Source organism: Lygodium microphyllum, chromosome 7, assembly GCF_053477565.2.
Source record: "Lygodium microphyllum isolate KBCC chromosome 7, Lygodium_microphyllum_v1.1.10, whole genome shotgun sequence".
In the NCBI taxonomy this organism is placed as follows: domain Eukaryota; kingdom Viridiplantae; phylum Streptophyta; class Polypodiopsida; order Schizaeales; family Lygodiaceae; genus Lygodium; species Lygodium microphyllum.
This window is the reverse complement of record NC_141141.1, coordinates 54,352,533-54,377,004: the sequence shown is the minus strand read 5'-3', so window position 1 is coordinate 54,377,004 and position 24,472 is coordinate 54,352,533. Positions and strand designations below refer to the sequence as shown.

The 24,472-nt window shown below is 38.2% G+C and overlaps 1 protein-coding gene across 4 annotated transcripts in view; it reads left to right on the top strand.

The window, feature by feature from the left end:
- The window catches only part of URH2 (uridine-ribohydrolase 2), a 235,457-nt gene extending 223,234 nt beyond the window's left edge, over positions 1–12,223 (top strand). Inside the window, exon 9 of one of the 4 annotated variants that reach the window (XR_015691312.1) lies at positions 525–929. Coding sequence is in view for 3 of the 4 variants with exons in the window: in XM_087681374.1 (XP_087537500.1) it covers positions 525–636 (112 nt within the window). In the remaining variant the exon portion in view is untranslated. Of the gene's footprint in view, positions 1–524; positions 930–11,824 lie in introns of those variants that run through there. The other 3 variants (XM_087681375.1, XM_087681374.1, XM_087681373.1) reach the window with 3 other exon arrangements.
- The last annotated feature ends 12,249 nt before the right edge of the window (positions 12,224–24,472 follow it).

The window sequence follows — 24,472 nt, the reverse complement described above, 5'->3', positions numbered from 1 at the left end:
GCTAGTGAACCATGCTGACGGGAGTTGACAACTGATTTATGATACTTCTCTGCACTGTAGACCTTTCTTGTAACCCTATGGGCATTCTTTTTACTAAGATGTATTTGTTTAAGCTTTGGTTTTATTCTTTATTTTTTCTTGGCTTGCAAAAACATTTTTGGGTAGCAACATTTGAAACCAGCCGATTAATTGCGACGGACAATGGCTGACTGAGTGGTTTCTTATGCTCAATCACTTCAACCTGACCTCATCTAGAGCACACTTAATTGAAACACTGGTTTCAATTGCAGTGCTTGTTGAAACTGCAAAAGTGGTGTAGACTGAGATGAACAATGGGAAGGCTTGATGGTCTTATCTTTTTGACCTAACTCTATTACTGAATATGGTGCATGTAATTGTGTTGCTTACGGTAGTCTTCCCCAGATCTCACATTCGTTATAGGTTCTTGCACTAAGCAGGGTAATTTAGTGTCTTCAAAATAATGAACCATGGAATAAGTAATACATTTGTTGTTATGGCAATAGGTGGGGTGAAGTCACAGCTTGGTGTAACAAGCCAACAGTGAAGGTAGCAGTAACGGTGGATGCTGATAGGGTGTCCAGAATGCTGAAGGATCGCCTGCTGCAAGTATGGTAACTGTGAACTAGCAGTGACAGGATGCAAGTGCTGCAAGCACAATATCAATGTAGGAGTAACTGGGGATCCTGTTACAGTATATTTAAAATGCGGAAGGATCAATCTTGATAATTGATAGCATTGAACAGGTTCTTCACAAAAGCACCCAAGCTTTAATCATTGTGTAACTAAAATTGACCCTTAATATATTTAGTTCCAATCACATAAATATCATGCTAAGTACAGAATTCGGAGAAGGTTGTCTTTAGAACAATAAAGAGCAGTACAGAAAAGTTGAAGTAAAACATTAATTAAGTGCAGAATATTGTACTAGTTGATTGCTGTAATGATCCCTCTTCATTCACATTACTTCCACACACACACACACTCTCTTTTTTTTTTCTTCGTAAAAGGTACTTGTATTAGTTACGAAAAAAAGTACAAGTTTACTTGATTACAAGATACACGATGACACTAAGCCATCATGTGTAAAGGCTCCAGTACTAAACTACAAAAGAGTTACAAAAGTCATGGCAAAGACGCAGAGGAAATTGCCATATGCCAGGGAAGTAAGTCCTCCCGAGGGAGTAAGCTTGAGTGCCGAATGAGATCTATCTGCCAATGCAAGAGACCTTTAAGCCTCACAATATGTGCCGGGACATTAGAGGCCGAATCAAAAAGAAAGGCATTCCGAGTGGTCCAATTGTGCCAGCATCCCCAGTATCTAAGAAAGTGAAACAAGATCTTCATATGCGGCTGTGCCGGTGTGGGGTATTTTGGTCGTACAAAAACCCAATCAAAAGGGCTTAGCGAGAAGCCAACCACTGCACGCCAAACCGCTAACAAGAGCGACCATATATTCTTAGCGAGAGGGCACGAAATAAATCGATGACGGGCCGATTCCACAGTAGTGGTGCAAAAGAAACAATGGCCGTTAGAGATTCGACGCTTGGAAAGGGCTGAAGCAAGCGGAAGACCACCAATCATCACCCTCCAAAGAAAGACCTTGCATTTGAAATGTGTCTTGTTCAACCAGCCCTCCATCACAGTTGTTTTCCACCATGATTGAGATTTCCGCAATCCCCATACAGTATTAGCTTTAGTAATCAGCCATTGATAATCTTTAATCAGAAGATGATACACCTGGTTAGCTGAGGCCTTTCCCAAATTCAACCGACCCGCAAGGTCCCAGTCCTGCTAAGGACAATCCAAAGCAAGGGCAGGAAAGGGTGGAGCACTGACAAAAGCTATTCCCATAAATCACGGTATCCACGAGGGATTCTGAAAAGCCTCCTAGCTGTTCGAAAGAATATGAAGACGTTGCGACTGGCAAGGGTGGCATCTGCAACTGAAGTCAAGCCCAAACGTGCCATTCGGTTAAATTTTGGTCTGAGCTCATGTTTGCCTTCCCAAGTAAGTAATCACAAAACTGCCAACAATTCCAGTTGAAAAGAGTTAGTATGTAAGCGGTCCTCCGTTGGATGCCAACACGCCTTCTGGAGAACCAATTTCCAGGAGCAGATCAAATGAACAAGCAGGGATGAGGAAGGACTAGAAAACCGCAAGTCTACATTAAGAACATGCCACCAAGAGCTACGAATTTGTGCATTACCATGCAGAAGCCCATGATCCTCAAGAAAATAACGGGCTATAAGGACCCACGGGTGCTGATCCATGCACATGGCACGAAAAAGAGACCAACGAAGTGCCAGCATATGAGTTTCAGCATCCACAATAGCCCCACCACCCATGCGTTTGGGGGTACATGTATGCGACCAAGGAATCCATGAAATGCCTGTCTGCAAGGAATCCTTCTTCCATAACATGATACGAATGTGCCGAGTGAGAGCATTCAAAGTAGCAGTAGTCCAAGGCAGCAATGGCAAGAAATATGTGAGCATCGGCAACATAATTGTCTGAGTCACTTTGAGACGAATATGGAAGAGCCAAGCCTGTGATTTCCAATATAGAAACTTAGCTACCAGTTTCTGTGAAATCCACTCGAGAAGTTGTTTTGGCCGAACATCAACACCCAAAGGGTACCCAAGCTGCCTGACAATGGAACCACGGGGAACAACCTGTCCCTGCCAGCCCAACGACTGTAAATCGCACTCCGTGCAACTAAGAATGGCCGATTTGAAAGCATTGATATGAAGACCAGAAGCATGACCAAAGAGCGTCCAAACATCTAATGCTTTGCGAAGATTGTCCTTGTCGGCATGCAGAATCATAAAGCTTTCATCAGCCAAAAATTGAGTAATGAAGTGCTGTCCAAAAGAAAGGGGCAATCCAGCCAATTGAGTAGAAGCTGCCATGGAAGATAACATGGAAAGAACCGGATGAGTCGCAAGGGCAAAGAAGAGAGGACTCAAAGGGCAACCTTGTCTCACAGAGCGTGCAAGGACAAATGGCTCGTAACGCCACCATTTAGCATAACTCGCGAAGAAGCCGCAGTACTAATGGTATAGATCAAGCGGGACATCCGAGTACCAAAGCCCATAGTAGATATAAGTTGTGCAATGAAAGACCAGTCTAAATAATCAAAAGCCTTCTCCAGATCCAATTGAATCAAAACCACTTGCTGATTCGAGTGCCTTGCATAGTCGATAGTCATTTGCACATTTAAGATATTGTGTAGAATGTTTCGGCCCTTAATGAAACCATATTGAAGTGGATGCACAATGGCCGAAAGATGCTTGTGGAGCCGATTCGCCATCACTTTGGAAAAGATTTTATACATCGAACCCATCAAAGAAATTGGTCTCCAATGTTTCAACATTGACGGCGAAGGGACTTTAGGAAGCAGTTTAATAAGACCTTCTTTCCATGAGGAAGGCATGAACCCCGTTTCCCAAACCTACTAAAACATAGTCGTTAATGGTTTCACCAGTTGGGTAGCAGAGGTCTCAAAGAATTCATTGGTGAGACCATCCCAACCGGGACTTTTATCCTTGGGCAGGTGTAACAAAACATCCATAACCTCTGCCTCACAAATATCTGTCTCCAAAGTAGTTTGAATATCAAGTGGAACCTGATTGCGGACCAAATCATAGAAAACTGAACGTGCATGAGTAACTTGGTTAGAAGGCGAAGGAGAAGAACCAAGAAGGTCAATAAAATAATTCCTACACATATTCACAATCGTCTGGGGATCAATGACCATTCGACCTTCTGGATCCTGTAGTCTGGTCATATTTTCTCGAGCAGGAGATGCATGTAGAGCTCGAAAGAACTTATGAGTCTGACAAGCACTGTCTTGCAAGTTGTCGGTCAAATTTTGCAATTTGGCTTGCTGATAAGATTTCAACTGAAACTCTTTAATAAGATCAGCCAAACGCATCGCCAATGACAGCAGGAATACATCATCTGGAGTGTCCCCCAGCAGAGAACAAACCAAAGCCAGTAAGGCCTCCGCTACATGCCGACGCCGCCGACAAAGAGAGGCATGATGGATCTCATATTGCCAAGCAACCCGTTGCACATTAGAGAGTAACTGTTCAAAAGAAGCATTGCCCTCAGCGGCGAAGTCCAATAAAAATCTATCAATCAATTGCTGCATATAGCCCTGAAAGATTGAATGCTTCAAATAAGAGGAGTTGAAGCGCAAAGGGAGTCTATCCAGGAATTGCTTAAAAGGTGCAATGGATTGTGCAAGCATCTCAAGCTGTAGAGGGAAATGGTCCGACAAGGCATATTGTTGCAACACTTTCATTTCCAGCATCTCAGGAAGAAAATCATCATCCTGCATGATGTACATGCGGTCCAACCGCGACCATATAGTTGCATACTGCGCAGAATGGAAAGTAGACCCTATAGAAGAGGGGTGTAGCCAAGACCAGAGATCTTGCTTAAGTACAACAAGAGCAAAAGCATTCCACACATGACTTTCCGGAGCGTCCATCACCGAATGCTCTGATATGGACTGGGAAGAATCAACACACATATTAAAATCCCCCATCAAAAAACCCCGTCTGCCAAGTGACAAGGAGATCTGCAAAGTATTACAAAGATCCCTGCGGGATAACGGGTCATTCGGAGCATAGAGGCCCAGCAACCATAAGATCTCTCCTTCAAATAAAACTTCAATCACCACAAAGCGGCCATGTACATCATTTTTAATGAGAACAGGCTGATATTTCTCATGTACAATCATAAGCACACCAGAATAATGCATGGCATGTGTCCCTGCGTAAAACAAGCGAAACCCATGGCAATCTACAACTTTTCCTGCTTCACCGTGACTCTTATGCTCAACAACACACAAGATATCCCACTGATTCTCATACAATACAGTCCACATGGCATGTTGCTTATGGCGAGAACAAATGCCTCGCACATTCCACGTGGCTATCTTCATGTGTATTCAAAAGGAAATCAGGAACGAGGCACAGCTTGCCTTGATTTAACCTTTTCTACCAGAATGTCAAGGACTCCCTCATCCAAAAAATCAGCTAACACGGCAAAAGAGTTCTGACTGCCAGCTTTAGAGGTAGAGGGAATATCCACTGTCTTAGGGGTGGAGCGGGGATAACGATGATCCCATGGGGTAATCACATTACCTTTATTATCAAAAGCCAATTTAGCAGGTGGGCCCTTTGGACCGTTCGAATAGACTTTCCTAGTAGACTGATAACGAGGTGCAGAAGAAACCGTAGGAGGAGCAGGATGCTCTGAAGACAACATCTCTTTCCGGTGCATATAAGTGCATATGGAATCCTGTGAAGCATTAGGCCCAATATCCACCAGGCCAACATCAAGCCTTTTACCTTTTTTTGCACATACATCCACCCAGTCATTGCCACGGGAATCCAAACCCGAAACATGCTGTTTACCTTTATCCAAAACTTTAGGTGGCTGGGTGGCATCCTGCGATGGAACATCGCACACCATATCTTCCATGGGCAACGCAACATGCTCAGCATCTGAAGTCTGTTGCTTCTCTGGGCATTCGGCCATAAAATGCCCCAATTTCCCACACGAAAAGCAATGTCCTGCAAAGTTGCCCCATTTCAAACGAAAGTGCAAAGGATGCATGCCAGAGCAATTAAGACGTAACCAAGCAGGCCTTTTCCTAGCCATGTCCCATAACATACACAAACGGTTACGATTCATGGCCCTGAGGCTCGGGGGGACCAGAACAGTGCCCATAACAGGCATGGCATCCTTTAACAGTGGCCAATAGACAGCCCGACAATTTTCCACTTCAACCCAGACAGGGCATTCACGTTGAAGCAGGCGCTGAAAATCTGCCATTGGGCGCCATGGCACAACATGGACCAAACGGCGATCAAAGAACAATGGCAGTTTAGACAGGAGATCAGCACGATGCTGCTCAGATTTCAACAGCACCTCATAGAAGCCTCGGGGCCCAATAAAAATCTCCTCAACACACTCCCCTTGTAGTAGATTGTGCAGCCACTGGCGAATATGGGAAAGTACTGGGATCTTGCCAATGAAGAAGAGTATAACAGCACGGTCATAGAACACCGAAAATGAGCGCAAGACATTTTTCGGGTCCACCGTGGCTTCCAGCACATCTTCAATTCCAGAGTCAGAAAAAGCTTCATGATTATGTTGGACACAATCGCCAAGCAGAGTGTTGGCAAATTCCAGCAAATGCTCCTAGTCAACATTCTGAGAATCCACAGAATTAGAGGCAACCTAAGCATAAGAACGTTCCTGATGATCCGTTGTCGCTTTCGAAGCATGCTTGGTGCGTTTGCCCGCAGGCTGGAAATCAGGACCAGAGGGCATCTCCTCTGTGCAAGGAACCATATCCTCTGGTTCCTCTGTATCAGAATCCGGACCAAGGGCTGCCACCATTTGGTTGATAAAAGCCATATCCAGACAAGCCATGTTGAGTCACCACTTGTGCAGGTCAGATGCAAAGCCAAGAGCTTACGGGTGGTAGAAACGAACGCAGGCCGCTATCCCTCTCTCTCTCTCACACGCGCTCGCTTTTTCTCGCTCTCTTCCTCTCTCTCTTTTCTATACAGAGGCGCTGTCGAGGGCTTATTCCGCACGCACAACCGATGGAACCTGTTTGTTACCTGTCAGCCTCAGCCGTGGCCTGTCCCGAGGGAGTGTAGATAACGCGTGGGGCAGGGCGCAATCCTAATAGTGTAGGTGCAAGAGGGCGAAATGCAGGGCCAACGGGCAGCGACAAAGGTCAGAGCGCTGAGGTGGAGGACTGGTAGGACGACGGCAGGGCCGAACAGTCAGCGGCAGGAGCGCTCCAGGGCAGGGATCAGGCGACGGTCCATAGGGCGCAAGTCCGACAGAGAACGGCAGGAGCCCTGACACACAGGGCGGACGGGCGACGACCAGGAGCCAAAGTCGCAGGTCAGGCGGGCGACAACAGGGCAGGGCACGCAGTCGAGGAGCCTCCAGATGCAGGCGACGGGCCTGCAAGCGACGGCGACAGGACTGCAGACGACGAGGACGTGGCGCAGACGACGGGGCGTAGGCGACGCTTCACCATCCTCTCTCTCTCTCTCTCTCTCTCTCTCTCTCTCTCTCTCTCTCTCTCTCTCTCTCTCTCTCTCTCTCTCTCTCTCTCTCGTAAAGAGTATGTATATTAGTCCCAAAAAAAAGTTAGGGCAGGGTCATTGAAGAGACCGCCCAATGCCAAGAAACTAAATAATCTTTGGTCAAGATATTAGCATCTTGAATAAGATCAAGTTGCCATTGAAAAAGTCCCTTAAGCTTCGCAACATGACCCAATGTGGCATAAAAAATGGGTGCATAACGAGTGAGCCAAATATGCCAACCACCCCAGAATCTGAGAAAAACAAAATCTTCATATGAGATTGTGTTGGACCATGATATTTGGCCTTGTGAAAGACCCAATCAAAAGGGCACATCCTAGTTCCCACCATAGTATGCCAAATGTTAGAAAGGAGGGTCTAAATCTTTTGAGCAAAAGGACATGAGATGAATCTAAATTGGGAAGACTCAAATATAGTGGTACAAAGAAAACAATTCCCATTGGAAATATCCCTGTGGTGGAGAGCCAATGCAAGGGGAAGTCAACCCAGTAGAATTCTCCAAATGAATATCTTACATTTGAATGGCATCTCCTTGATCCATCCCTCCATCACTGTCAATTTCCACCAATCTTGTGATGTTTGATCATAAGATGATAATTCTGATTAACCACAGAAGACTTGAGACTTGAGCACATTGTAAGATCCCAATCTTGGTAGGGACAATTAGAATCTCTCTCTCTCTCTCTCTCTCTCTCTCTCTCTCTCTCTCTCTCTCTCTCTCTCTCTCTCTCTCTCCCCCTTTTGTGGAATGCTTGTTTCATTCAAAAGTATAAACATATATAGATAGATGTATGTTTCAAGGGGTGACATCTTTTTATGCAAAATGTCTTTATAGAATGAGTGGAACGGGCCTTAGGAATGACAAGATGTTTTGGAATTGCCTTGATCATGTTCCAATGTCAGAATCCTTGGCGAGAGAACACTATTAGGAATGTGACATTCCTAGCAGGGCACTTTGGTGGCCAATTTGCATGAAACTGTCCACATTGTGCACTTTCAACTTTGTCTTTGTTGTTAGCTCTGCTTGATGTTCGATGCTTGCGTCTCCTTGTGTGCCTGCTACATCTTGCTCCTCGCTATCATCTCTCTCTCTCTCTCTCTCTCTCTCTCTCTCTCAATGGACAATTTTATTGATTACAGAGATCAAAGTGACTAAAGAAATGGTAGCATGCTTGGGAGACATATCATCTTTGGTAAGAAGACTCAAGTACTTGGGTGGTGCTCAACTACCACTGATGGAGGCCTTGCAAATGATGATATAGCTACACATGCCAAAATAGAATAAAAAATGAAAGCATCAGGGATAGTCCAATTATGCCAACATCCAAAAAAGCATAGAAAGTGAAAAACCAAAAGTACATGTAGTTGCATGGAACTTGTAAATTTGGGGTTTCCAAAAACTCAATTGCTTGAATGCTTGGTGGGTGGGTGTGTGCGTGCGTGCGTGCATGCGTGCATGCGTGCGTGCGTGTGTGCGTGTGTATGTGTGTGTTGTTTCACCTCTTTGTCTCTCTCCCACAACCCTCTCTCTACATTCTCCAATAGCCCTCTCTCACAATCCCCTTTCTCTTTTTTTTCATGTGAAGAAGTTTGAATTGATGAATATAAATATGTAGAAAGGACCTTCTGTTCATCTTGGTGTATAGCTCATTGGTGTCCTCTTCCAACTTCTTATGTTTTTTTAGCCTAACCACATGTTTGTGTTCTCTCATTTTCCTTTTTGGTTCTTCTAATGTCTCATTTATGATGGTTGATTTCCTTTTCAAGCCACTTGGATCCATTGTCCGCTTCTTCCACTTGTTTGTAGGTTCTCTTGAGCATCTTTGCCCAAGAATTAGCTTCTTTTGTCATTTCTTCCTATTTCTTTTGGAGCTAACACATATTCTCTTTTATCTCAAAGATCTCTACCACATTGGTTTGGATTTCTCCCTTCCGTCTAGAGCCAATTTGCGTCTTCTCTAGCATCTTCTTGAGAGATGCAATCTCTTTATCTTGGTATTTTGTTTTTGAGTTTCTTGATCCTTTCATCAATTGCCTATTTGCTATGTTTAGACCATTGTCAAAATCTCGTTTGGCTTTGTTAATGGCATTGATAACCAACGATCTCAACTTGCTCCATTAATTGTACCGAGAAAGGAGAACCTAATTTGCAAGCTGAAATGTGATGAGGTAATAGGTCATGGTATATTTCTAAGAAATTTGGGGCTAGGATCTGACGATTTGTAGGTGGGGAGTTGTGCATGATGGCTATTTGGAAGGGTAGGCATAAGGTAGGTGTAGGGCAGGATGGATGATTGGATGGTAGGATTGGAGTGATTGGAAGGAGTGCAAATTTGTGGCTGGAAAAGTGGAAAGTTTGGTGTGATTAAGTGAAATGTAGGGAGTGGCATGGGTGAGCGTGGATAAACAAGCTAGGAGCTAGTGGGAAGAGTCAGGAATCTTGCATAATGAGCTTGGAGCTAGCTAAGAGGAGTTTCTTGGTGGTGTTGGAGATGGTTTGTGGGAGGGAGAGAGAGGCCTGCAACATAGGATAGGGGGATGGTGGGGGGCTGAGGGAGGTTGAGATAGAGAGAGAGAGAGAGAGAGAGAGAGAGAGAGAGAGAGAGAGAGAGAGAGAGAGAGAGAGAGAGAGAGAGAGAGAACCATGTCTCCTCAAAATCTACCCAAGCAATATCTATTCTTGGTTTCACCAATCATGCATTGATTCAAACCTTTCTTTTGTGTAGCAAACTCTTCTAGACCATTAGCAAATATATGGATATTATTACTCAATGTAGTTCAACTATGGATTCGATTCCTAAAGGCCATTGTAGCAATTCCATGATGCTAAGGCCTATCACTCTTACCCCTACTTCATCTTCAGCCTTCAGCCTTTGACAAGTATATGGTCAACATACTTGCCGTAGGTCAATGGTGGATATGATTGCTATACATAAGCATATTGCTTACTAACATGCATTACGAGAGTTTTGAGGTCTTGAAAATGCCATTTAGGAGATAGACAGAGAGTGCTCTAGACCAATAGGAGAAAACCCTCTGTAAACGGAACTTCTATTTTAAAAAATGTAAAAATTATTTTACAAAAAGATATATATATAATAATATTACAAATTTGTATTATCCATATCTATTTTTAGTCTCTTATATTTGTGATTATGATATTCTTTGCATTGATGGCATAGAATCCCGATCACTTTTATTTAATGATATATCTGGATTAATGATAATGACAGGTTTACTCTAAATTCAAATTAGAAAAAAGCTTGGCACATTTTTTTTCCTTCTTTTCTTAATCCATCTCATGTTTTTTCCGCCTTTGTGGTAGCCTAGTCCTCTCTCTCTCTCTCTCTCTATATATATATATATATATATATATATATATATATATATATATATATATATATATATATATATATATATATATATATATACGCCATGGATACAGAAATTTGACCTTCAACAAGGGATCCAAGCTCCCAAATCACATCCATATCAGTGTTTAACTCATTCCAAAAAGATGAAAGATGGATTCCTATAATCATTAGCAAAGGCAGTTGGATCACCATGCAACAGGCAAAATGTGGGAAAATGCGAAGATATGAGAGCTCGTTCATCTCTACTTGGAAGGGTAGAATCCGAGGTTTCAAGCTTAGAGTAAATAAGAATAGCATAAAAGAGGTTCTTGTGCAATATGTGTTTATGCATAGAGAGCTATATTTGAAACTTGGAAGTTCAAATCTTGGACTTGGTTTAAAGTTTTTTATTATAACATTTGTTCATTTGTATTGTCGATATCTATCCCTCTAATCTTGAGGAATGGCAACCAATCGAGTCTATTGTTGATGTGATTGATGAGATGTATGGCTAGATTGGAGAAGAGATGTACAAAGGTAGAAAGAAGACAAAGCTTGCAGAGAATGGAATATTCTTCTATGACCACTCTTATATTGTCCCCATGTAACGTAGCCAATGGGGATCAATTTTTTTCCCTTCCTTTGTCTAATTTTTAAAGCTTTGAGTGGCCTTTGCTAAGTCCACCTACTAGTGAAGGCTATAGATGTAAAATATTTTCTAAGATACAGAGAGCATTAAAACCTAGTATCTCAAGTAGGCTAAGCAAAGTTACTTTGTTCATGCCTATTAATATATTTGTTGACTTATTTTCTGCTGAGATAAGAAGATCAAAGGCTATGCTTTCATTAAAGAGACTAATATATGATCATGTTATACAATTTGTTGATGAGAGATGCGACACTAGGACATTAAAAAAAATTATATGTAAGATAGATCAAGACTCGATAGCTTGTAAATATATGATTGCTACCCAAAATTTCATCCTTAGTTTTTATTATACTAGATGGCATTATATTGGTGGTAGTCTGGTTGCTTTAGGTCAAAATCTTTATAATTTTAGCAAAGATTCTATAGTGAATCTTGATGTTTGGTACAATGAGAACATTATTGCAATCCTAAAGGTTAGATCCTCATGTATACTACATCAAGTGAGGATGGATTTACAAAATGAAGATATTGAACTACCATACTCATTTGTGTTACAACTTAATAACAAACAAGTAAGTTTTTATATCATATTATATTCACTTAGGTGTATATTTGATTTCACTTCTTAATTAACAAATATTTGTGACTTTTTTTTACAGATATCGAGGAGAGAAGAATATACAATGCAAGGATATTTAAGAAAATATCTATTTACTATTAATCAATATAAAATACATGTACAAATTTTGTGGCAAATTTTTGTCAGTCATTTCCATGACTTATACACAAGGGCTTACAATCAATGAGGCAAAGCTATTTTTTTTTAGAACTTTTCTTAGGAGAATGGACATCTTTTTATGGAGTTCTTTTACTTATCTTTGATGCTTTGGTTGCCTTGGGTCTTAAAGACATAGCTTTACCTATTGTAGTTACCTGTACCTCCTCTTCTTCAATATCCAAGATCCCACTATTGTTCATTCTTGTTGGTTATATACAATTGACCATTATGTACTTTATGAGCTTTGCTCTTATATACCAAACATACTCACTTTTATAGCAATCCCTTATAAACTGTCATACATTTGTAAGAAAATATTTTTAGTTCATTGTTATTTTTTCACAATGGACTATTTTGCAATAAACCTCTATCTCAAAGTTTAGTATGTTTCACATTATCTTTATAAGTTTATCATCATTCAGATAAATAAACTAAATAAATCTTATAACATTCACAATTACTCTCCAGTCACAAGAGTAACTATCATCTTGATGAGGACACTGCAATCAACAATATAAAGTAAAACTATGAAACATATTTATTATAGTTTTTAGAATAAATTTTCATATTATGTTCCAACCATATTAATCAAGAATTTACCGCAAATTGTCTATATTGCATTATTGTAAGTAAGTCAAAAGGTATGGGAGGCTTTTTCTCTAGCATTTTAATCAATCTTTTTACAGCTCTGTACAAAAAATGTAATAAAATCTAGAGTAATTACAAAAGAAAAATCAAAATATTTAGAGTACCTTTAAAAAATATCAAAATATCAAGGAGACCCTAGATTATATAACTTACAACTTAGAATTTTCATGGCTTCCTTTTATAGAATTGATGAGAAAACATTGCCTCTCTACACACTCTATTTCAATTAGGCTCCAATGAGAACTAAAAACAAGAATATTTCAATAATCTGAAAAAACAAGATATCATAAAATCTAATAAAATATCAAATTACTTACTTTTCATTGTATGGAATTAGAAAAACCTCCGGGATTTCTAAGTCAATTGAATTGAACCAATGGTCAAATGTACTTGCATCAAGCTCAGTCCTTATATAGTATGAGATAGATGGATTAAAAACCTCAATCTTTTGTTGTTTATCAAAGAAGAGCTTATGCATTCCACACCTAGCAAAGAAATGAAGATAGTAAGTATCAACATGAAAGTCTATTACTAGAAAAATATAGTGAGTAAAAATAAAATTTGGTATACTATATCTCAACCCAACAAGAAGAATAGAGTCATTTACTTCTCTCACTTTATTCTTGAGAATTCTAACACAATTAATAACATATCAGATATTTTGTTAATATCACCATGTAAAAAACAACAAACATTGAAGCCCTTAGGGTCAACCCTTTCAAGAAGGGTAGATAACTCCTCTTTAAATGATGGGAGTTGTTCTACTTCCTTTTCTTATTCCTTCTTTCTTTTATACTGCCTCCATTTATGTGCCTACTCTTCTATGGCATTTTCCTCTTTCTCATGTTGTCTTGTGTCATTTTCATGGGTGACATATTCAACCTTAAGACCAAGATAATTTTTTTTCTTTCTGGATGGAAGAAGATTTAAAATATTGAAAGCCTTTATATTAGAAAGGGGGACTAGCTCAAGGACCTTTGAAAACTTATTTCTCAATCTCATGAGAATTATCATGTCTTTATTCATAAGGGTAAGCATGTGTGCATGAGTAGCACAAATATAAGAATCTTGGAAAAACTTAATCAAAAAATATTTTGTAGCCTTCTGAATATAGCTGAGAGCTGCCCTAGTCCATCTAAAACTATCGAGGCTATGCTTGTCACAAATTTCTTTGACAAGCCTATGAAAAGATAGATTTGGAATTGCATTACTCAAAGCCTTCATTACACTTCTAATCTCCTTAAGGCACCTAACATGCTATGAGAACCTTCTCCTTGGTTTTGATTTCCTTGTAAGTTTGGAAGGCTTGGAGGACTTATGGATCTTTGAGGCAAGACCTCTAGGATCAACTTTCTACTTCCTTGCAGTGGCCTTTGTTCTAGCCATCTGAAACATCAAAGAAAATAAATAATACAAGAAAATTAAGACAGATCTCCAAATTTCTGACATAATGTTATCTAAAATCACCTAGTAGCAAGCAAACACTAATCACATAGTCTACCTTCAATTTGAATAAAACAATACATGCAAAAGACGTATGAAATGTGAGGACTCCTTCTAGACAAGAGAAACAAACACCTCCCGTGTTTCACACGTCACTCCTTTTTAGGTCACATATTTGATCAAAGATAATAAATGTCATGAAGTTTTACAAGTCTCAAAAAATACCATCTTATTATCAACAAGTATCCTAAAAATAGAACATCTTATTATCATGAAGTTTTACAAGCCAGGATTGAATATCAAGTAACTTACATTCCGGTGTTATATGAAACGTGAAAGAAGTCTTTTCCAAGGGAAGAACCATAACTTATCATATTTCATACATCACTCCTTTTTGGGGCACATATTTGATCAAAGAGAATAAATGTCATGAAGTTTTACATGTCTCAAAATAGAATATCTTATTATCAACAAGTATCCTAAGAATAGAACCTCTTATTATCATGACGTTTTACAAGCCATTATTGTATATCAAGAAACTTGCATTTCAGTGGCATATGAAACACAACAGAAGTCTTGTCCATGGGAGGTGCCATGATCAAAATTGCATTAGTGGAAAAAATTTCCATTTGAGAAAACTTGCATTCTTAGCCATGTATGAAACGTGAATGAACTCTTGTCAATTAGAAGGTCATGAGTAATCGTGTTTCATACGGCGGGGCCATTTTTTGTATAATTTGGCAAGATATATGTATACATATATATATATACATACACACACATACACACACACATACACATGACACTCAGGGCCGGGTCTTCGACATATTTTGTCTTGTCTTCGGCGAGCTATTTTATCTTGTAAGCATAGCAAGCTTTACCAAGCGTATTCTAACAATAGACCATTTATTCTCAATAGGGACGGAAAATCTCAGGTAATAAACTTTTTCTTGTCATTTTCTCCCTCTTACCCTAAATTTCAAGGTATTTAAGATGATCAAATGATTCATAGATGTATGAAACACGATTTTATAACTTCTTAATTGTTTTGAAAGTATATTTTCGTGTTTCATGAAGAAAAAAAATAGAAATTTATTTTTCCTAGTTTTATGTAATTTTGAAAGCTTGTTATCGCATTTCATGGAGCTAGGAATTATGAAACTTATTTCATATTATGAAACTAGTTTTACATAACTGCCTCTAACTAGGTCTTTCCTTTAGAGTTCATGATTTTGAATAGTGTGGGGAAAAAAAATGATTATTCCCACATTGGAAAATGTCAAATACTTCATTGAAATTATTAAGAGCTCACCTTGAGAGACAACATAAGAGGCAACATGATGTTCACGGTAGTGTCTCCATTAAACGATGGGATTTTGATGTTCTAGATGTATTATTTTGGATACATTTTTCAGATGTTTTAAATGCAAATTTGTCTAGTTTTTTTAAAATAAAGTGACATGTGAAACACGATTTTATGAATTGTGAAGCGGTTTGGATCATCGTTTTCGCGTTTTATGAGTCGTGGTTATATAACAAAATTTGATCGATGAGACACGAATTTTTTTTTGGCTTTCTCTGTTGCATAAAGTTTCAATTCACTTCAGTCATCTTACATTTCTAAATCTCTAGCATAACAAACATATTAAATTTGTCAAAATTCAAAAGCAATGCCTTGTAGGTTTGGACTTAAATTTTTTAGCAATCTTTATTTAGTCTTCTAGATACAAGCAGATGTGGATTGGTATATTATGTCCCTTTTTTTTGGATTTTTTTTTTGTGAGTGATTAGGATGACTAAAAGAAAGTTTTCTTTAGAGGGAATGGAGGAGGAGGATCTGGGGATATTTGTGATGAAAAGCTCTTTGATTTTCTTCATGCAACTGAAAATTCATCTAGATTTATTTACATCTGAGATGTGGTCAATGTTCCCTTTGATTTGCAAGAGCTCTTGAAGGATCTTGAAGATAAACTCAAGGATTATATGGAGTTTTATGATAGACATGTGGAAGGCCTAGAGATTCAGGGATTTGTCCATTATATCGATGTAATGGAAGCTACCAATGCTTTTGGAAATTCATGCAACTAGAAATTCATCTAAATTTATTTATATAAGGGATATGCTCAATGTTCCCTTTGATTTGCAAGAGCTCTTAAAGGATCTTGAAGATAAATTGAAGGATTATAGGGAGTTTTATGATAGACATGTGAAAGTCCTAAAGATTGAGGGATTTGTCCATTATAGCGATGCAATGGAAGCTACCAATGCTGCTAGAACAACTTTGCAAACAAGGTTTAGCCTTATTGATGAGAAATTCAAGAAGTGGAAAGCAGATTACCCTTTTCATCAGAGAAGGATGTTGGATTTCTTGTATATATTCAATATATGGATAGTTGTTCTTCACATACAATACAAGAGAAGAAGATAGAGGATATTGCATGCAAAGACAAAGAAGTTGAAGAGAAGGGAAAAATGTTTCAAGAGGATATTGAGAACCAGTTAGTGCAAGGATTTGATGTTTCTTTTTTAAAAAATGAGAACATTACAAAAGTGGAAGAAAAGGAGATAGAGTTGAGTGCAGAGATTGAAACAGGTCCTCTGGCATATGTCCCAACATTTCCCAGTTATCTCATCAAAAAGAGATATGTATTGCTAAATTATATTCAACACCTTTTTAATCTTAGAGTAGATTACTGCTTGGAAATCCTTGCAGCATGGGGTCACAAAGATAAGGATTTTATAGGTTATAAAGAGGAATTGCTAGTAACTCTTGATGTTGAGGGAGAGACTTTTCAAGACAGCTTTATAACCTTGCATTCTTGTATTAATCAGATCGTGGAATATGAAAAGGGGGGGAAACCTACAGAGGAAGAGTTCTTACAGATTCAGAAGAGACTTGGTATTGATAACATGGGGTATGAAGAGAAATTGAAGTCTCCATTAGAGGTGAAACCAAAAAGTTAAATAAATCTATACGATGATAGTCTTCTTAAAGAATATGAAAACCCTAAGGTATGAAAGATGATTCTAAGATATCCATTGTGGTTTATATTAGAGTATGTTATGCATTATAGACAAATATTATTGGATATTTATCTATTGGCATCTTATACTATTGTGGTTTATTGTGCAAATAGAAATTGAAGATGTAGACAACTTTCTTGGAAGAGCTAAGGGCTCAAGGCCATTGAAGCTTGGCAAAAGTCAAGGCCTTGGTCATTATATTAAAAGCTTAAATAATTAAGCAATTGCAAGTTATCATAGCAGGTTATTAAGCTCTCCAAGCTTACCAATAATGGCTTTGAAAGCTATCTCCAAGGTGATTGGATCCCAAGCTTTCAATAGAGGTTCAGACAAGATAATTTTGGTGGAGAAGAAAGAAGCTGTAAGAGTTTCTAGCTTCATGCCTGTATACAATGGATCTAAGGCAAGATACTTTGGAGTTCTTGGCTCTTATTTGCTCTCCCATGTAGGAGATGCCAAGAATTTGAAGCTCCTTCCAGGCTATAGGAAACAAAAGTTCCTGAAATGTAGAGATCTCATGAAGTGGGATGAAATAAAAGATTCCTTTAGAGGACCTAGTGAAGTCCCTGAAACTAAAGACTCTTCTGCAACAAAGTCAGACTAAAAGATGTAAAGGGTTTCTTGAAACCCATCTTTTTCCATCTCTTTGTCTAGTTTGTAACCATTCTAAATATATTTTCTTTGCACAAGACTTTAAATATCCCTATTTTCTTCTTTGGGTAACACTGGATATAGTCCTTGCCAAAGATGATGTATTACATTATGCGGTCATGTCTTTGAGCTTGAATTTGTGCCAAATTTGTTTGTAAAACCATTGAAAGACTTCTTCTAAACGGTTTGCTTTGTATCTTCTACTTCCATGTCTTGTGTGTCTAAAGTATTTTGTTATTGCTTGATAATGTGATTTTTTCATACCTTAGCTGGCCAGATAGATAGAGATCCATATTTCTTGATAAAATATTGAGGATGGTTGTATACAATGTGTTGCATAGTTAACAAATAGAAAAATTCAATAAAAAAACCCTATATGAGTCAAACAATAAAGAGACATACATATGCAAACTTCTTACCATATAGTGAGTGAAATGTTGATTTTCCCAAGCTTCTGTCATTTCCTTTTTGAAAAGGTTCAATTTTTGAAGTCTTTAAGATCATCATCATTCCACTCAGTTTTATCACAATAAAAGAATACTTTGTCTAGTGTTTCCCAAACATTGGCTTTTCTATTCCCAGCTTGACTATTATCAGCATGATCCTTAACTGCATTATGTAGGCACTTCCACTGACTGTATCTAATAGTTGAACCACCATTCCTAGAGTTTATCTTACCAAGTCTCCCATGAAAATCTAGAAACCTTCTAAACTTCACTCCACCAATAGATGGCTTTAAGATATGGTTCAATAACAACATTACCACCATGCAAACCAATTACAGGTAAGGCTTTTTCAATCTTTGTTTTAGCATCCGTTCTAGCTAATAATGGCTTCAACTTCCATGCAAATCCTATATAAAGATGAATAAGCTTTTCAATTATCCTACAAAACGCATGAAGTGTACAAATATGGGCATTCACTAAAGAAATATCTAGGATTGGTTTAAACTGTGGATCCTTGTTGTGCCTAGAGAAAGCTCTATTCCAATTGCTTGAGTTCAACTCTATGGCTGGGGATATGTAATACAAGCAAGGAGATCTAGAGTTGGCTCCCTTTGAGACATTGTACATACATTTAAGTGTCTTCAAGTCACCAGCTATGTGTCACTGAATCTTATAGTTCCCAAATCCTTCAATGAATGGCTCTTCTCATGCTTTTTGTCTCTTAATAACATTAGGTATTGTTGTTCGATGAAAAACCCAATACAATTTATCAAAATCCTCTGTATCTACTTCGAATGCTTCTAGCCACTAGATGTGTTTCAATTGAACACTAAATGACATTGAGTGATTGCAATGATCTAATGAAAGTGCTCTATTCATCAAGATTATAGAGATCCTCTCTAGTTTGAAACATTTTAGAATCTCACTTTCATCAAGTTTATCCACAAATCTAGCCACTTCTTGTGCCTCTTCTAGTGGATAAGCCATATAATCTAATCATTAAACATTGTAGGGTGGGCAAGTCAAGGAAAATATTTTCAAATTCATTGAATACAACTTTTTTTTTCTTGCCCTTGAAGCTAGCCTTGATATGGAAAGGCTCACCGAGAATCTCCATCACTTTGTTATTCACTCTCTGTCTAATAGTTCTAACCACAAATGGCCATTGAAGTATACAATTATATACTTGTCCTTGCTTCATATTTGACTGTAAAAGCTAAAAATGTTGTATATAAGCATCTCGATTGATACCAATATTATCTAGTGTCTTTTGTACTAACTCAGTATCCAAAGAATGATCCTTTATAAATGACTCCAAGCATTGTTTATTTGCCTTTTTAATTTTTTTTCTCTCCAAAATATCTTTTGAAACTACTGAAGGAAGAAGATGATAATAAAACTGAGATGCTTTCAAAGAATCTCTTTCACTTGCATTCGGTTGAAGAAGAGACCTAGACAAAATCAACATCATAAATCAATAAAATTAAATATAAACAAGGTCATATTTCATATTTTAAAGTGAAAAAAAATGTACCTTGCTACTTGGATTCTTTTACTACAACCACCTCCTCGTCTGAGACTCTCAATATTTCTAAGAGCCTTTTGTCAATTTCGAAGACCTAAAATAGTTTGCTTTCGTTGATAAGATTTGATGTGTTTCTCTAACAAATGAATCCTCTGTTGATAGCCTTCTAGCTTCTGCAGTAACTCGTTGTTATGTTTTGATAAAAGATGGTTTTCCAATTTGAGGACATCCTTTTCTGCAACCAAGTTAAGTGTATAGCCTAGAAACCCATTATAACCATCACCAATGAATCTCAACAATGAAGAGCTATTATAGAAAGGCGGAGTGCTATTTTTGCTAGGATCTTTGGGATCTAGCCTACCATCTAACCGAAGATCAAGATTCTTCTATCCTTCAAACCTGAGTATATGTTTCGTAGACTTTGTAATAGTAATGGGTTTTTATCTCTTCCTTATTGGTTCATACTCACTATCCAACTCAATATGAAGATGATAGAGAGGCCTTTTACTAGAGCTACAAAGATCATTGGATGACTAATCCATAGATAAGGATGTGATTAGAAGATTGGATTGAAAAACTATGCGAATTAGAAACAAGAAGGAAAACAAAGAAGAAACTAATAAGGATGGGAATGAAAGAAGAGACTAAGAATGGAGGGAATTAATCAAACTTCGAACAAAATTCAAATTGAATATTAGTTTTCACTTTAATGAGGATAAGTAAGATCTTCATTATGACAATCTTTGTCACCTTTATGGTGGCCTAGATTTCTAGGTTTGATGTAACCATGAGAATATCATGACAATGACTTATTAATAAATTTTGATATATTTACTTACCAAAATAATAAGGTTTTAAAAATATAAAAAGTAAAAATTTTTCCTAAAATATTTTCTCTCTCTAGGATCACTTGTAGGGCATTTTTGAGACCTCAAAACTCCCATAATGCATGGTTTCCTACAGCTATATAAAGAGATCTAAAAATGGCTGTACGTGTGCACATGTATTTATGTATAAAAGGAATTATAATCATCTAGGAGATACACATACACAGATAAATAAGTATACATATACACACGAGAGAAATATTACACTCATAGATATGCACACAATATACACACAAAGATATTACGTGCACACTTAGATACCAAGCTAGGATATCAATCTTTCAAAACATTTAAGTATAGACCAACCCAACCCAATAGGTTTCATAACCCGTAAATGCTCACCTTGTGAGTGAGTTGAAGGGTTCTCCAAGTCTCAACTAGTAAGGTTTACTCCATAGGACTACGTTACCTTGGTAAGGTCACCTTATGTGCATTCCTTCAAGCTCATTCTTCATGGAGGCCTCTTTCTTTGATTCTGTAAACTTACGCTCAAAATTGTGGACCTTTGCAGGTTCAATTGAGTGACTTGCAAATTCATTGTTGAACTACCCCTATCTTTTCCCTTTATCTTATTTAATGGTGTGTGGCCTTGGAATTGGCTCTTTGTTTGCTTTATCCTTAGCCAATTGTGTAGCTTGTGTACCAACTAGCCAAGGGAGGATTTTTTTCATTTTCCAACTCCTTTCGAGTGAGGATCATGAATATAATTCTACCAAGTACCTTGGCAATGCCTTGAGAAGAAATGTTACCATGAGGCAATATCTTGAGAAAACATTTGAGTGCACACAACTGCAACTATGTCCTCTAGGTTTCTCCCCCATGGCAAGAGTTCATTCACTTCACTCACAACTCCCAAAAGGTGCATATCCTACTCCTTTAAATAGAGTTGAACAAGTCAACACACTATGTGATGCAAAACACATAGAGGGCAAGTCAGCCCTAAAAATATCTATAATAATTTCTCAATTTTACCCCTTCGACCTTAGTAGGCATATATACCTTTGATTAGAAACCTTGATCACATTTGATAAATTAGCCTAGAACAAGTAATCCCTTGATAATTCTAAACATGTTTCTATTATAAAATGACAAGGGCAAGCACTCGTCTATTTTGATTTCTTCCAAAAATATGTTTTAGGGTATGTAGAGTGCATTTGGGACGTATTTCTTGAGTCAATGCATGGACCTCGAGGCCAATGTTTATTTGTGGACTCATTTACTAGAAGGGGTATGGGTTAGCAACAAGATCGCTCACCCATGTCTTGAGGTTTCCAATTCTTTTGTGTAGCACAAGCATGTTGTCCACCACAAAATTCTAGAATGAGGGGGGACCTGAAATTTTTTGGTTGGAATCTTCACCAATAATCCATTTCATCCTCATAGAAATCATAGCCTCCAATGGCTCAAGGAGTGCCTATGAGTGTCCTCTATGATCTCAACATATGTTATTATCATACTATGCATATGCTGAAGAATTTGAATGTGGTACACATTTATGAAATAGATTGAGATGAGAGGAAAATTTGTTAGACATGATCCTTATGCCCCTTCTCTACCTATTGGCATATGGTCTTATTAATAGAGAAATACTTTACAATCTCACATCAATATTAGTGTATTTTTCAAATACCTTGATTCTCTTGTTTTCTAAGAAGAGCAGCATCAATAAAGTGAGTAGTAAGTGAGGAAAAAGGCTGATCCATAAAGGAGGATCCATAAAGTGATAGGTGGAAAAAGGGAGAGGGATGGATAAGCTTGTTAGGAGTAGGATATTAAATATCCTCCACCAACACGTTGGATTTTGACCATCCTCCAATTTGGTTCCCCTTCACCACTCATGTGTTTCACCTTAACTTACCACCCATATGGTCCATTTGACCCACCATACATCACCTAAGAATATCCAAATCTCGAGAACTCATCACTCAAGGTATACCATGAACTCCTTTCCACTTGATGCAATGTTCAAGTCCACATAGGCCATCCCATGACCATATGGTCTTCAAGGTTGGAGCCCTTCCAGGGTCTAAAATAGCAACCTTGCCAATGCTCAATTACCTTCATGGATTCTCCTCATTTGAGGGCCTACTAACATTTGGTACTTTGAGCATAGGTAAGTAATTAAGAGGTGGGCATTTGAGGGACTTTCAACAATTACTTTAGAATTTTCATATATAGAATAATATTCCATCTTACTTCACCATCCTCAATGATCTCGTGCACATAGTGATACTAGACCTCTATATGCTTTTGTACAAGCATGAAACAAAGGGTTCCTTGCAATTAGTGTGCAACCCTAATTGTGACACTTTAAGGTTGTTGCCTCTTTGGTTAGAAATCTCATGTCTCCCAAAATCCTCCTTAGTCAAACCACTTCACAAGTACCAAAGCATCCTGCCTTATATGATTGCCACACTTTATGATTGTTGCCTTTTTTTACTAAAAAGCTCGTCTCTCCCAAAATCCTCCTTAGGCAAACCACTTCACAAGAAGTAAAGCATGCTACCTTATATTCAACCATTATATTGATCCGTGTGAGAAGCAATATCTAGTTGTGATTTCTTGGAATCAATAGCTTAATCATAGTGTTGAGCTAAGCTATTGCCCAATTTGTAGGTGATGATATCATCTATTGCACCCTTCAAGTACTTCAAAACCCACATCCCTGCTCTGCAATGGTTTTATCAAAGCTCATTTGAGAACTTTCCTAGGAATTCAACTATATAATTAAGATTTGGCCTAGTATAGTATCTTATTGATACCCACAGGTGGGGATGAATCCTCATATGAGAGCTTTGCATTTGCTTCCATTTGAAACCATTGCCTTACACTTGGTCATCATAAATTGTCAGGACCTAAAATGAGCTTGACATTGGCTATATGCACTAGTCGGGCCTCTCATACTCATAAGACAACCCCACATGGCCTCGCTGCCAGGAGTGTCCAAGGGACACACTACCCTAATTGCTAATGTAGATATTGCGTTTGTAGTAGAACGTAGTCCAACGATGGACCTTCCTTACTCCTCAGAGGGAGATCCCACACATCTTTGTATAGTACACCAACGTGATATAAACATAAAGGAGGCACCCCTTCTGCTAAATGTCATGGCCCCACTACAGCTCTTAGGGATTGGCCTCAAAATGCGTCGCTCTAACATAAAGCACATACAAACACACTCCAGTCTTATATATTTCAAAATTTCCAGGATACTTTGTGTTCCCTTACCAATCTCGCCCCAAAGATTTGATTGTCTAGCATACAGCTTGGGTTTCCTCACCACTCAGCGTGGGTCATTTGTTTGGCAATCAATTGCTATGCATCCAGGAGTTACCATATGATATACATAATGCAATTGTGGATGACACACCTCGTACTCAAGAATTTTATGATAAGAAAACTAGCAGCGTGAGGTGTAATTACAATCCTTTAATGATTTCCAAGCTACTCGTAATTGCGACGTTGTTAGAGACTAGCACCGAGTTTCCTTGTGCTACTAGTCTCTCTTAAAATTAAATGGTGATTGGCCTGTATGCTATGCATAATCAAATAAATCATAAATTAAACAGCTTCAAAGGCCAATTACTTTTACAACCCCTCTTTCTTTCTACCATTTAGGTTTTGCATTCATTTGGATAGGTGTAACATTCATTTTTATGTAGTTTTTCATGTAAAAATCAATAAAAACCATACTCTAACATAGAGAAAAAGGTGAACTAAGGCTTATCCCTCATGCTCCAACCTTGTTATATGCTCTCAAATATAAATTATATATTTTATTAATTTTTAGATGCAAAAACCTATTTTTTTCCTTTATTGGGGAATTGATGATGGGTCTGTTAGCTACCTTGAAGCTATTTATAATAACACGCAACACACAAATAAGTGGTATGCTGATTTTTTTA